Source organism: Dunckerocampus dactyliophorus, chromosome 18, assembly GCF_027744805.1.
Source record: "Dunckerocampus dactyliophorus isolate RoL2022-P2 chromosome 18, RoL_Ddac_1.1, whole genome shotgun sequence".
NCBI classification, from domain to species: domain Eukaryota; kingdom Metazoa; phylum Chordata; class Actinopteri; order Syngnathiformes; family Syngnathidae; genus Dunckerocampus; species Dunckerocampus dactyliophorus.
This window is the reverse complement of record NC_072836.1, coordinates 5,261,535-5,276,755: the sequence shown is the minus strand read 5'-3', so window position 1 is coordinate 5,276,755 and position 15,221 is coordinate 5,261,535. Positions and strand designations below refer to the sequence as shown.

The window sequence follows — 15,221 nt, the reverse complement described above, 5'->3', positions numbered from 1 at the left end:
AACAAATTGACAAGTCATTGTACTCACATTGCTTATAAATCCCTGAAATTCAAAGCAACACACTTCGTTAAATTTCAACAAAATACCTTGTAAAATAAATGAGTTTATTTAAAATACAGACCTCATATTCTTTCCATGTAACATGTCCACACTAGTAAGACTCTTGTGACTTTACTTCTCCAGTCTGATTGGCTGGGACAAACCACATGGCCTCACTCCCACCCATGTTACCAAATACGGTTCCTTGCCCTTTGAAGGCGCCTGCTTGCATCATGGATGACATCAGGCAGCAGGGTGCATCATGGGAACTGCGTAACAAAACTCGTGTTAACTTTCGAGCCAGTGACCTCACAATTAGCGCTGAGCTAAATACCTGTCCTCTAGCTTAGAGGAGCTCACAGGTGGTGTCATGATGACATCACATTATGTAATCCGAAGAGGTCAACCAGCAGTGAGCGTGCACCTGACTGGGATCCAAACTAAATATCAGAATAGGTTGTCAAAATGTGCATCATGAGTAGCGTGGGTTGTTGGCTGTCCACTACTGCAAGAAGCTGCCTGTTCATGCCGGCTACTGTGGGCCCCCATCAGCCGAGCAGTCATCTCCATGCAAGTCCTACTGGGAACTCCAACAAGCACATCTTGCTGTACCAGGTCATCGGAAGCTGCTCCACGAGGTCAGCCGCATACGGCCAACAAACTCAATGCCGGAGTCACCTGCGCAGGATGAGCTTTGCGCTGAGCAGCGTACGCGACAGGAGGACGCCTCTGCTGCTCTTTCACGTTCCTTGTCTTTCCGCAAGGGCCGAATCACACGGCAAAGCGGCCGCCATGAAACAAATCAACACAGTGGCCGGGGGCTTGGCGCAGGCCGCGAGCGCCATCCTTGCAGAATGTGGACATGCCACTTCCTGGTTCTTTGAGAGGGTGACGAGAAAGTTAGTTTACTGCTTGAAGATGGCCCTGCTGCTTTACGTCATACTGTGTGTTAGAAACCTGGCCGTTGACTGCATTGACATTTTAACTGCCATCCTTTACCTGGGTGTGCTTTTAAAAGTGTGAAATGAGGGACAAGGAGTCAAAAATAAGATGATTATTTTTTGTAGTGCAGATTATTTATTGAGAAGAAGGGAAACTCTCAAAAACGTGAGCTTTCGCCCACAATATTTACCACTGTACTAGCAAGTAGAGCAAACAAAAACACTAAAAACGGGACAAAACAATATATAAATATATTATGTACAGAAATACTTTTCCAGAACAAGGGAAGCGTTCAAAGCAGTACGATTTTAAGTAGAGAGGACAGAACATAGTTTTGTATGCAAAAGTGACTTTTTTAATGATGATCTAGCGCCAAACGTGAGAAAAATCTATCATCTACCTTACTTGTTTGCTCCACTTTTGAGCGAAGTTCAAACAAACTTTCATCAAAAAAAAGACAGGCTTCGCTACACATCTTAAAATAAAGCGCTCAACTATCCGTCGAGGTATGCTAGTGCTGCTGACGTTTGTGTTCTCCTGGCGCACTTCTTAATGTTACATTGCACGTGCTATCATCTATTACCTTAGATGAAAGATAGTGTGTATGGAAAAAGTGGATAAAGTGCACAATAGCGCTTCTTCGAGACGCCGCGCAGGGATTACTAAAAGTAAGATTGTCTAAATTCCGGCATCAATGCTAGATTTTGGACTACACCAATGGTGTCCAAAGTGTGGCCCGCGACACATTCTAAAAATATAATTTAATAAGAAAACTAGCAAAAAAAAATTGCTTAATTTGTTTGAAAATATTATTTATTTACAGTGTGCCCTTGCTCTATTGTGGGTTCACCTTTTGCAGATTTGCTGTTTCGCTGAATTTTTTTTTGTGTTTTTGTTTTTAAAATCACAACTTATGAATGCTGGCCCTGGCACTTTAAGAAGAAATTGCATTGTGGGAAGTTGAGTGTCTCTCTCTTCCCTCTCTCGTCTGTCTGCACCGTCCATTGTTTTCTGCGCCGCCCATTGTTTTCTGTGTCCTTATTAGCTGTAGACCATTGTCGATCAATGTCCTTCGTGCCGCTCTGCCGATTTTCTCCTGTGTCATCGCTAACTTGCTTGCTAGCTTGTAAATTTTCGGCTCGGAGGAGGACTGCAACAAGAGGAGGACAGCAATATTCTTAACAAGGATACAAAAACGCTACAGTACGCGGAACGGCGCCTGGACGTAAAGGCACGGCCACATGAGTGAAATACATGTGAGTTTGAACTTTTTAGAGAGAAATGTGAGAAAATGTAATTGCCTGTCTGAGAAAAGTGTATAAAGTGTATCGTGAGGGGTTTTACAGCCTTAAAACATATAATCATTGTAAAAGAATGAAGTTGGCTACTTCCCAGATTTCACTTATTGCGGGCTATTTTGGGAACCCCCTGCGATAAACGAGGGAACACTGTACAACAAACAATGAACCTTTGTTCATCTATCTGTGCCAGTAACCTAAGTGACAGGCAGAACAATTCAATGTTCTTCCACTAGATAAGAAAGCACAAACAGTGTATCCACCTGTTAATAATGTGAAACTGGTGTCCAACATGTGGTGCGGGGGCCATTTGCTGCCCGCTACTGATTTTTTATTGGCCCCGTGGCACATTTTTAAAATAAAATTTACACAAAAACTTACAAAATTAACAAAAGCAAACATGGAAAAATCTGCAGTAATTTTACAAAATAAAAAACAGAAAAATGTTGTAATACAATGAGAAAAAGTTGCAATTTTACAAGAATAACTTAATATTATCAGGAAAAATAATGTCATTTTAGTAGCGTAAAGTTGAAATATTAAAGAAAAAACGGTGTTTTAAAAAAGACAAAAAAAAACAATATAGTTGTCATTTTTGGAAAATTAGGATGCGAACAAAGTTCTAATGTTATGAGAACAAAGTCAAAATATTATGAGAATAACGTCACATTTCCGAGAAAAAAATTTACAAGAAGAAAGTGGAACCAGTTGGGGGAAAAAAAAACAAAAGCAAAATTGGAAAAAAAACTGCTGCAATGAAGAGAAAAATGTCGTATTCTACCGAGAAAAAAGGTGCAATTTTACAAGAATAAACTCGCAATATTGTGTGGAAAAATGTCATTTTAGTAGCATGGAGTTGAACTATTAAAGAACATTTTAAATTATTTTTTAAAGTTAAAAATATTTTGGGAATAAAGTCAGAATATTTCCGAGATTATTTACAATTATTTAAGAAGATAGTTTAAATATTTGGTGGAAAACAAACCAGCAAAAATGGAAAAAAAGCAAATTTTTCATACAGTATTTCATAGTTTTTTCTTATATGTACCTTCTTAGCATATCTACATGTGTTGCTTTGTAAAATATCAAAGTGGCCTTTGCATTCTTTCATTTTTCACTATGTGGCCCCTTCCAATTAGCTATCTTGGCACCTTATTTCAAAATGTCGAAAAATACTCAACATGGCACCTTTTCATTGGCTAACGAGCTTTGCTGAGGTAGCTTGCATTCCAGTGCTGTGCTGTTAAGGAATCCAGACATGGTAACCTTTGAACTCTGCCTCTGAGAGGATTTTCAGTTTACCACGACCTGTGACCTCATCCAGTCCAGACAGGCAGTTAGACTGAAAGACACACGAGAGACAACAACAGTGAGCTTGGAGCCGTAAAGGATCACTTTTTGGTATTTTTACGACGGACGAGGCTGACCCTTCTCCCGTCAGTCCGCAGCAGGCTTGGACGTGCCAGTTGTGTGTCGTGATGGCGTCCAGCGTGAGGCAGCGTGAGATCTCGCCTGCCGTCATGGAGCCTTTCACGTCTTGCTTGTTTGCCAGGATGAGAATGGCGGCGTTTTGAAGGTCCTGGAAGCACACAAGAGAAAACACATACAATTGAACTGGAATTGCGTGGTTGTAGATGACTACAGTGTAGCCCACTGAACATTTTATTTTTCCATGCAATCCTGTGGTGGTGAAGAGTAAAGACGGTAGTTGCGCTACCTAGTGGCCAATGTTAATATTTCACGTGCACTGTGACATTTATTTCGTCACATGTTAAGTCAATGAGGAAACACCCAAACGCTGTAGAATCTTAAAGCTAAAAGTAAGTTAGCTTTCATCTATATACTGTATATACAATTTAGTCTATGTCCAAAAGGGGATAAAATATAAGAATGATGTGATTCCATTCAGCCTGATCTGACGAGGTACAATCAATACATGCCAATATTAAAGCAATAAACATATTACATGGAATTTTCCACATTAAATGAACATTGAAAAATGGCTTACTGAGATTAGACATTTACTTTCTAATGATAAATAATTATAATATATGAATATATATAATAATATATATATTCCTGGACGGGTTGTGTAGTGACAGAGCTCAACTGCTCTGTTTTGCTGCCATGTTATACAAATAAAAGCTTGCCGAAGCAAGAGGAAAGTTTCCTTCCTTCCTGAAGAGCTACGCTCTATTTTCCCTCTGACACGTATGACGCGTAATATTACCAATGTATGACTTTTTTCCCGTACATTTACGACTTTATTCACAGAAATTTACGACTTTATTCTCGTAATCTCATTTTTTTTTTCAATGTGACCCTAAGACTATATTTTCATATTTTGTAACATCATAAAATATTGTTTGAATAAATATATTTTAATAGAATGTCGGCCACGGCTCTAAAGCATTGATTTCCATGAATTCATTACAAAAAATAAAGTAATTGTAATTAAAAACTGTGATTAACTGATTCATTGCAAAGCTTCTAATTGATTAGAATAAAAATGGTAAACAATCGACGTCCCTAACTTTATTTATTTTTTCATTTTGTTTAATTATTTTTGTAAATGTATTTTCGTAACCACTGTGATGGAGGTAGAGTAAAAACTGACAGCAAAAATTGCTTACCGATAAGGAAACGCTGACTGAAAAAAAAAATACCAGACTAATATGACCGTTGACCCTTGCTAACCGTGTTGAAATGTAGCAAAACAGCAGCGAGCTGAGGAGTAACAGCCTCCAAGTCATCTGACCTTTAAACTTAGCTCGATGTAGCTGCCGACGAAAACCCGCTGTAAAACCATCAGCAAGATGTCTTTTTGTACCTCATGAGCGAGCATTCGGTGCAGCTCGTCTTTGGTGAGCGTGAGTCGGCCGCGGTCGGTGCTGTCCACCACCAGGATGACAACCTGCAAGTGCAAAAATGTTGTGGAATTTGCATTTTTGCTCACATTATCAGCCCCGCTTGCTATCAGCTGTAATAATACGATAAGGCCGAATGAAACACATAACTGCTTATGTAACCCTCCGAAAGAACATTTTATCAACAGGCTGATAGTAAAACGTCAGCAGGGGGTCCTCCGATTGTGGCACATTACTGTCATCACGTGTGCTGAAGGAAACATGCCAATTTTGCTTAATTTTTTCAAAAATATTATTTATTTACGACAAATATTGCATCTTTGGCCTGCCAGTAACCTGAGTGGCAGGCTGAACAATTCTATGCTCTTCCACTAGATGGCAGAAGGCCCAAACAGTGCATCCACCTTTTGTCTGTCAATAATGTATAACAGTGGTGTCCAAACTGTGGTGCAGGGGACATTTTTTAAACATTTTTATTGGCCCACGGCACATTCTAAAAATATAATTTACAAGAAAACTTTGAAAACTAACAAAACAACAGCAAACATGGAAAAATCAGCAGTAATTTTACAAGAATAACGTCGTAATATGAAGAGAAAAAGTTGCAATCTAACAAGAAAATAGAAAATAACGTAATATTATGAGGAAAAATAAAAAGATATTTCACTTCTTAGGATTTACCATCCATGTGTTGTTCCTTGTATTCTTTCATTTTTCAGTAAAAACTTGATGTAAAATAAGTGCCTGGTGTCAGTAATGTTGGGCAACACTGATATAGACTAACTGGTCAGTAAATGTGATGATGATGATGGAGGCTGACCTCAGTGTTGCAGTAGTAGGAGTACCAGCTGGTGCGAAGGCTTGTCTGGCCTCCGATGTCCCACACGAGAAAGTGTGTGTTTCTCACTGTGATCTGCTCCACGTTGCTGCCGACGGTCGGCGACGTGTGAACGGCTTCCTTCGTCAGACTGGAGGGATCAGACGGGAATAGAATAGGATGAGTCAGACATCAAGCAAACGTAGTTGTAGATAAACAGTAGTAGTCGACATACAACTGGTAGAGGATGGTCGTCTTGCCCGCGTTGTCCAGACCCACGATGATGACTTTGTGCTCTGATAGAGACCGTTTGGACATCAAATACACCAGTAAACACAACTATTACTACAGTACAGCAAATTCTGTAAAGCATGGGTGTCCAACAGGTAGCCCGCCGCCTGTGTCAGAGCATCTCACCACAGGTTCACAGATTTTTTTTTTTTTTACATGAAGTGATGCAAATTGCCATTTAACATGATCCTAACACTAACTCAAGCTCTAAGCAGGAAAACCCCTGCTCTAAAAGCAGTTATGCTGGCATCCATTATGGCACAAGGCACACAAGTGATCAATAAGTTGATGTTTCTTCTTAAATCAGTGGACACTAGTATATCCCATGTCATATAATGCTGCTTTATACTGTATTAATTCCCTCCCACCCATATAAAACAACTGCAATGGCTTAATTAACTTACATGGAGCTTCCAAAAAGTCATAAGAAGCCAGATATTATGAAGTTGTATTATTTAAAACAGCTGACACGTGCCATCACTGGCCTTTTACAGCAAATTGAACCAATCCAGTGTAAAAAAACACATTCACTTACTATTGTCCAGTGTCGCTTTTAACAAACAATTTTGAGGAAAGACAGGAATAAAGTGTAATAGTAATGAACAGTCTTACCTCTGTCACCAAACACAGTCATCAACTTGGTGAGGAAGAATCCCATTCCCAATAACAATTAGTGTGTGTGTGAAAGCAAGCTGTGAACTAATAAATCCCCTCAGGTTAAAAACACTCCGGTAAAACCAGTGCGTGAACTGACTGTCAATTCAACTCTCCTTTACGTGAGCTTTTTACATGGGTAGCCGGAATTACCAAATTCCAGTGAAGATGGGAACGCCCAGGAAACTCAAATTTCCGACTCTGGCGCGCCACCCTTCAACTCAACTTCCAAGATGGGGACTGTGGTAAACTTACTGTAGTGATGTGTTGTTAGTTTGAAGTCGCGTTTTCATCAAATCATATTGATTTTCTACCCTTGTTTTCAATGGATTCTAGTATTTACTAGGCCATTTGCTGTTGTCGTGTTTACGTGTATAAAATAGCTGTTCTAGCTGAGAACAAAGCCCCGCCATGGATGTTTACACCAAGTGGAGAATGAATAGCTTCTGAACTCGATAAAGGTGATATAACAAACAAGTGTTGTCTACAAGTGAAGATTGTTGAACATATGGACATTATATGTGGACATTTATCATTTCGGAAGACAATATAAAGACTACAATGTATAATGTAAACACGATGAAATATGCACAAATGGCGAAACTCTCGCTTCCGCATTGGGCGGAGCTTATGAGACGTACCTTCCATAACCTATGAAAACACACTGGGAGACCTTAAGTGTGACCTTAAGACTGAAATACACTCCTGTATGTGATGCGACGCGTTTATTATATTTACCGCGGTTTTCACCAGTCGTTATTATAGACGGTCCATTTTCGACCGAATGTATGAATCAGATATATTTACCGGCCTCTGATGAAATCACTTCAAAGTTGATCCTGGTGTACTTGAAGGCAACACAAACGGGTCTCTCAACTTGGCCAGGCTTGTGACGCAACTACTGACGCATATGTCATGCCCATATACGGAAATGAGGTTTCTTTCCGTTGTCGTACTCTCATTGTGTATAAAGGGAAGTGACTTAATTAAAAACGAATACAAAAGTACAGTATCTGGGTGTGTCAGGAATCCCCGGAATTTTACATTTAACTTTGAAATGGAACGGAATTATTAGTGTCAGGACAATTTACTGACACTTTGAGATGGAAGTGAACCATTTATGACCCCCATTTTAATTTATAGCTATCCTTTAGGAGTCTATAAAAGTAATTAACACAGTGTTCTATTAATTAGAATTAGTGCAGATCCTCAGTGGCTTGCTGAGGTGCTTGTCTGAACATTTTGTCTGGCTGTGCTGACCTGTATCTGCCTAATTGCGATCTTTTAATCAGGTTAATAAGCATAACGGTCAACTTAACTACGCTGCCTGCCAGTCTGCACTTGTTTGAAAATATTCATCGGAGGGGTAATATTTTTTTGACAACGAAATGACACATTGGCATTTTCTGCTGACATTTTTAATTAAAATACGAATTTATCCACAGATTAAAAATGAAAAGCAGAAAAAAGCAAAATGTAGCTACAATCAGGCACCAATGATACATGTCATGTCATTATTTTTTAAAACAATTGCGATAATGCAACAATAACATTATTTACCGATCATGATCTAATATTTATCAAACTGAAGACGGGAAGGGGACTGAGGGGGGCAAATTAATGTTCCATTACAGTTAATTCTACTGGATATGCCTCTCACAAATGGAGCTTGAAAAAAAAAAAAAAAGCAACAAAAAATTAATCAAAAATCCAGAGCAAGGCAAGAGTGGGCTGTTTTGGGGGTGAATTTAAGAGTGGTCAAGCGCAAAAGTAAATTGTACCAAGAAAATAGCACAGCTGGTGCAAAAAAAGAAAGCAAGATGTGTTGGACCTACAGGCCACGATGCAGTAGCCGAGAAAGACACATCATCTGTCATGAGAAGAAGGAGTGTAAGAGTTAAGACATCCCACCGTGGCGGCGGTGGACATGGCTTGGCGAGACCTTCCGGCACTTGTGATTTGGAGTTTTTATGGCAGGGTGCGGGTGTGTGGGGGGGAGAAAAAAGCTGGAGAGCGAGTCATGAGGCGGCACGCTGCAAAGAAAGAGATAACCGTCATGGCGGAAGTCTTTGGAGTCTTTGTTCAAGCTGAGTGTTGCAAAAAAAAAAGAATAAATATATTTAGCGACTTCTTCACCAGCTTTTTAAGGTCCAGGTGATAAGAAGTAGAGCGTGCAGATCTCTCATGAGGCCTGAGATAAAAAAAAAAAAGCACTGGAAGGCGAGGAGAAACCCTGACACTGCACACTAGGTAGGTTGGGGGTGAAGGTGGGGTGATATGATGAAGACCCTGTTTAAGACTTTGGAGGACAGTGTGATGAAGCTGCCCTCACATTCTATACTGTAAGTTGAAGGAGAGTCATGTGGACCACAATCATAACATTCATGCAGTGTAAAACCAAATTAGGTGAACGTAAATCTATCGTGAGAGTGTGTGTATGTGGCAGTCGATGTGTTTCTTTACATTGGATGTAAACATTTGTTGTCCTGCTTCCTCTTCCTCTCAGCATCTTCAAGCAGTGAGGCTCAGCGGATGTAGACGTCCCTCCCCCAGTCGTCCTGGTTCTTGTTGCGGCCCTTGCTGGCCCCTGTGTCCACCGGGTCCTGGCAGTAGCGCTCCCTCAGCTTGGCGCGCCCGTGCATCTGCGCCTGGCTCGGTGCCGGAGGCTGGTTCAGGTTCTCCTGGTCCGGCTCGGCGCCCTCGTCCTCCCAGGAGGCCTGGCGCCCGTGGTGCTGCGCCAGGTGCAGGCGGCTGCCCCCGCCTCCTCGGTAGGGCTCTGGCTCCTCGTAGGGGTCGGTTTCAATGTCCATGCAGGAGTCGCCCGCCTCGGTGTAGGCCGAGTCCCGGCTGCCCTGTGTCTCTGAGTCAAAGGTGTCTTGTCTGGACAGGCCCCGCCCGCTGCCTGCTCTCAGTTGGCCTCGTGAGGAGCGCAGGTACGCTTGCTGCTGCTGCTGCTGAGGCTTTCCTCCCAGGTCGCCGTGGTAGTCATGTAGGGGGCCGCTCCCTCCGCTGTCCGTGCCTTCCCGCTTGGGGGGCTCACTGTGCACCAAGTTGGGGCCCTGCAGCAAGTCGAGGCCATGCAAAGAGACAAACCATGGGTGAGTAGTTAGTGTAAGGTTAGCACGGGCAATGTAAACACATTATACGTGCACACTAGTATTGAACACATTGACATGCTTAAAATCACCATTCAAAGTCAAAAGCAGTTAAGTTGTGGTAATTGATGGGAGTCTTGACACTGGGCAAACCAAAACACACCCAAGTTGTTAATCAACACAACAGTGACACCCTTTGGCCAACTGCCATCATGGCAACAACAGGTAGACCTGTTTAAACCAGGGGCTGGCCTCCAAGGCCACACAACGTCATGCAACAATCAATTTCATGTTTCTTACTTTATGTTATGAGCATTTGTGGGTTGAATGCATAGGTTTTTACACAAAATTAGGGCCTGGCCACCAAGGGATAATTAAAACCGCGATGTGAAGCGGTATAAAAAATGGATGGATGTTTATTGTTCTCTGCATTTCCTTGCATTTTTGAGGGCCTCAACATGCATGAAAACTCGCAAGTTTGCATGCGCATCAGGCCTGGTGAAAAATTTCATATTTCAGCGATTTGGAACATAAATCCCCAAAATTCACTTGGTAGCACCCCCTATAAATTTAGAAAAAAATCAGCCCCCACCCCCAGTTTCACTGATGAGCATAAAATTGGTGGATACGTCCATCATGACGGGACGCACGGAAAAGTCTTAACAACCCATGTTTGAAAACAAACAGGAAGTCGGACATTTTGGTTTGGACCCGGTATTTTGGGCGAAAATCGGGGGTACTTTGACAACCTCCTTCTAGGGACTTTGACCCCAAATCAAAATCACAGAGACTAGACAGATGGGTGATGATAAATTCCCAAGGATTTTAAGCAGTGCCGTAAGATGTGGGAGGAGCCTTTGCTGACCATAATTGGTGTGTGTGATGAAGATGACACCTTAAGAGCTCCACGTCCTTTCTTTAATGACAGTGCCACCGATTTGCGTGGGGATGCGAGGGCCCTTCATTGCTGCTTGCAGCTTTACTGATTTTGTTTACTAACTGCAAGTTTTCAAGTTTATTTTAAGAACTGTACTAATGCGCTTATGCTCTTGAATGTGGCCCATGCGCCGCAGGTTCCTCACTCGTCACTTGAGTCCTATTGTGGTTATCAAGGCAGGTTTTTTTTTTTAAATTATTGTGGACAAAAGAAAAAAATCAAGCTTAAGATTAATATCAAAATGCATTCTTTGATTTTGTGGTTTTTGATTCAAAAAGTAAGTGCTGTTAAAAGGCGTTAGTTGGCAGCCTCCACCAAACTGGGCGGCTTCTGCTGGAGGAGGCAGGCATGACTTGCTGTTTTCAGGGGCGGTGCCATGGCAACAACGGGGGAGGACGGCAAACTGGAGAGGAGGGTGAAAAAAAAAAGAAATGGCAGAGGAAGGAGGCCACAGAGCGAACTAAAGAGGGCAGGAGATGATGACATCAAGAAGAAGGGGTGGCTGAGCCTTCGGGGTTGCTCCGGAAGTCCAGATTTAGGTGTTATCAGTGCTGGAGGACAGATTTTACTGTGGGTGGTCATGTACGGGGGCGATCTGGTGTTAAGCATCATTTAGGTCTTGATGTTTTCCTCCTCTCGTTTGTGTTCAGGCCGCCAGAGTCTCAGTGCTGGACAGACTTCAGAGGGCGTGTTCGTCCTCTTTGCCCTCAGCCACCGCCGCGGTCCCGTCCATGTCGGGCCACAGATCCATGTTCCTGCGCAGGGAGGTGAGCACCTGTACCTGCAGGTTGGACACGGGCTCGGGTGAGGCGGCCAGCGCCGCCGTGGCCATGGTACGGTTGAGCAGGGGGTTGGGCGGGTTGCTGCTCGGAGGGTGGGTGGCCTTCCAGTAGGCCTCCAGGTAGTCGGCCAGGTGCTCGCAGGCGTCTTCCAGTTGGTTCTCGTCCAGGATGATGTCAAACAGTTCCTGCGGCGCAAGGAAGGAAAGTAAGACACTTAACAGTACATTACAGGACAAATAGACTAGTGTTTTACACTACGCAAATTTATAGGTAGGCAAATTTTTGTTGAAAATCTCGGACGAAAACCGAATCATCAAAAACCAGGGCGTACGAAAACTGTGGTTTGACTATTATTTTTTAACGTTACCTCAAATCAGTGTTTTTGTGTTGAATTAACACACTTTTGTGTGTGTGGTGCTTTTATTTTCTGACGACTCTCCTTGTCCTTTATTATTGGCATGTCGTATGGCAATTGTTGCACTTCTGCCTTGCAACACGCGCTGTGCAATAGTGACCAGGATAAAAATCCAAGCGATTCTGTTCATCCAGGTTGCTACGCCTTGTAGCTTGTTATCATTTTAGGTAGTATTTTCTTGTATTTTTGGCAGTGTATTATAGTTGCAGGATAAACTGGAAGTTGTCACTCACAGGGGGGCACTGAGCCAACTTGTCAGCCGCCACCATCTGCACATTGAGGTGTTTGGCTTGGGACTTCCCTCGGGATTTGATGAGCCTCTGCAGAACCTGGGAGGCAATGAAAATTTTATATAAACGGCAGCTTAAGGTAACAAAAATGGTTTCCTATTAAAAACTAGATGTTAATGTACATGTCTGTCCTGCCATACCTTAGGTGATGCTATTTTGATGTAGACTATGATGGGCGCCAGCGAGGTCTTGGCCAGCTGAGACGGGTGGTTGATGGTGTCTGCATCCAGAGCCACCAGCTGCAGCGTGCGGGCCAGCTCGAAGATGCGCTCAATCTCGCTCTGGACCTCAGCTGGGGGTGGCCAGAAGACAGGTAAGAAGAGGCGGTGAGTCGGTGAAAGTAACACGCAGAATAAACACTTCTTTCTTGTAACTGCTAGGTTAGTACGGGGGATCATGCAAAAAAACTCTCGAGGAGGGGAGGAAGAAACATTTCCAAGCATATGAACTTGCTCAGATCACAGGTTCAGTTCCATTTATGCGCAGCTAAATGGAGCGGTGCAGCATTCTCATTCTGTCACCTCCAAACATCAAGGAAGCCCTTGTGTTTTTCCTCTTCTGGGCCTTTTTTTTTTTTTTTTTTTGAATGTTTACAAAGCTGCGAGAGAAGGAGGCACTTGAAGAATGAGATGCCATAATAAGGGTGCAAGTTCACACCATATTATTAACACCAAAGACAAAAAGGAAACAAACAACATTAGTGTCGTTAGCGCTAACAGGCACGTCTGTGGACTGCTTCGTTTTTTTTTTTTCCCCCCATTCTTCCACAACGACAGCCTTCCACCAAGCGGTACAGATTTTCATTCGATTTCACTTCGATTTTCATTTGAGAGCTGTTACATGCAGATACAACAATGCGATGGCTCAAGCTATGTGTGACGACAACGTAAGGTATGCCTTAAAAAAACAGGAGGAAACGAACGCCTTCTGTTTAGCAGATTTTATTCTCGTTTTCGATTATTAAAAAATAAGACGTATGTTAATGAGCCGACTCCTCACATTTCAGCAAGCACTGTTACGACATATCTTGTTAGGAGACATTACCACAGAAAGTGCACTTGGATTACTATGCACTGAGCCATTATTGTGTAAATATCTGGCAACACAAGTGAGTCGCAAAATAATTGTGTCTACAGTCAAGTATGGTGGTGGTAGCGTGACGGTCCGGCGCTGCACGAGTGCTGCCAGCACCGGGGGATCTGCGGTTCTCCGAGCGGAAACATGAAGTCCAACATGTACTGTGACATAGTGAAGCAGAAACTGCCCCGTGATATTTTTCCAACATAATAACGAGCCCAAACGCATCTTCGAGATGATCAAGTGCCTTACTGAAGAAGCTGAAGGTGATATAGTGGCTCCTGCACACCTGAACCCAATTGAGCACCTGTGGGGCTTCCTTGAGTGGTAGGAATGAAGGCGGAGGAGCGCAAGGTGTCGTCATGGAGGAGTAAAAGAGGATTCCAGTCCCGACCTGTGCAGCTCTTCTCAATTCCACGCCCAAGAGGATTTGGTGCTCACAGTAAATATTCACAAAATGGAAACAATTTGGACACGTTCACTGTGAGTTGGACTCACTTAACCACAGTACTCAAGCCGCCCGTTTATAAACACGGTTACCCTGCTGCTCAGTTGGGTTGCCAGCTTTGCAGACAATAATGGCTGGGTGTTGACTCATTTTCAGTGGATAGTGAATCTGTACTGCTCTAAAAACTCGACACTGACTACTCTAAACAGTGGTTTTCACCTGTGGGTCAGGACCCAAAAGTGGGTCGTGGATCCATTCTGAGTGGGTTTCACAGAGCAAATAAAAAATTCCATTAAAATATGTAATATGCATCTCATGTATGACTTCAAGTGATTTTGTGGTCTTTTTGATATTTAATAAATTTATTCATTATTTGTATGCATGGAGTCATCTTCTTCCTAATTTCCTTCATAAAATATCTTAATATATTCCTCCAAAATTCACTTTGGGCATGTAATCGTGTGTATGCATGTTTTAAAAGATGACAGGCAATTAAAAAAACCCAAATACATTTAATTAAATAAATGAAGGAATAAATAAAGAAATAAAAAAAAAGTGTAAAAATATAATAAAAAATAAAAATGTCTTAAAAGTGTAAAAAAATAAATAAATAAATGAAAATGACTAAAATAAAAGTGTAAATAATAAAACAAAAATATAAATGTCTTAAATAAAAGTATAAAAAAATAAATACAAATAAAAATGATTTAAATAAAAGTGGGTCGCAGCGTAATGACCATTGGAAAATGTGGGTTCTAGGTTGAGACCATTTGTGAACCCCCCTGCTCTAAAGTATATAAAGAATGTCGCTTGAGTGGGTATAATAAAATGCCAGCTGAAATGTGAGGGTTGTACCACATTTGTGAGGTACTGAGGGTTTTGTGTTCCAGATCATTCCGTGCTGAGCTGTGTTGTAGCACTTGGTGGAAGTGTGGCTTATGTTGTGATGGAGCATAGCGTCCTTGAGTTATTGGAGGCAGGAAGCGGAGGCAAGGCTTCCATTAACCTCCACACACACACACACACACACACACACACACGTTTGCAAACTGAAGTGAAAACCTCGCTATTTGTGAGCTTGAGCTGGATGAGGAGCAGCTCTAAGCTTCTACGCTCTCACATACAGTGAGTTGGAGAGTATCAGCTTTCGTTCCCGCTTGGAGAGAGCAGCTCGTGGCCCTTCTGCCCTCCCACATGGATCTGCTCTGATGGTGTTTTTTTTTTTTTTTTTTTGTGGGGGGGGGGGGGGAGTTTCGTAACGCGTTTTTA

The 15,221-nt window shown here is 42.2% G+C and overlaps 2 protein-coding genes across 4 annotated transcripts in view; both read right to left on the bottom strand.

The window, feature by feature from the left end:
• Window positions 1–1,087: 1,087 nt before the first annotated feature.
• On the bottom strand, window positions 1,088–8,091 carry arl5c (ADP-ribosylation factor-like 5C). 2 transcript variants are annotated; one of them, XM_054758871.1, is made up of 6 exons: window positions 6,867–7,199; window positions 6,199–6,259; window positions 5,967–6,114; window positions 5,110–5,193; window positions 3,707–3,858; window positions 1,088–3,621 (listed from the first exon to the last, which is right to left on the bottom strand). In XM_054758871.1, the coding sequence occupies exons 1-6, from the start codon at window positions 6,910–6,912 to the stop codon at window positions 3,573–3,575; spliced, it is 540 nt and encodes a 179-aa protein (XP_054614846.1). In that variant the 5' UTR covers window positions 6,913–7,199; the 3' UTR covers window positions 1,088–3,572. The 2 variants fall into 2 exon arrangements, with proteins under 2 accessions (XP_054614846.1, XP_054614847.1); XM_054758872.1 differs by lacking the exon at window positions 5,110–5,193 and having other exon boundaries at window positions 6,867–8,091.
• Window positions 8,092–8,325: 234 nt separating this feature from the next.
• cacnb1 (calcium channel, voltage-dependent, beta 1 subunit) overlaps window positions 8,326–15,221 on the bottom strand; it is a 30,498-nt gene continuing 23,602 nt past the window's right edge. Inside the window, exons 11-14 of one of the 2 annotated variants that reach the window (XM_054758868.1) lie at window positions 12,568–12,719; window positions 12,371–12,466; window positions 11,722–11,907; window positions 8,326–9,967 (exon numbers count right to left, since the gene is read on the bottom strand). In XM_054758868.1, the coding sequence (XP_054614843.1) occupies window positions 9,434–9,967; window positions 11,722–11,907; window positions 12,371–12,466; window positions 12,568–12,719 (968 nt within the window). In that variant the 3' untranslated portion in view covers window positions 8,326–9,433. Of the gene's footprint in view, window positions 11,908–12,370; window positions 12,467–12,567; window positions 12,720–15,221 lie in introns of both variants that reach the window. The other variant, XM_054758869.1, reaches the window with a different exon arrangement.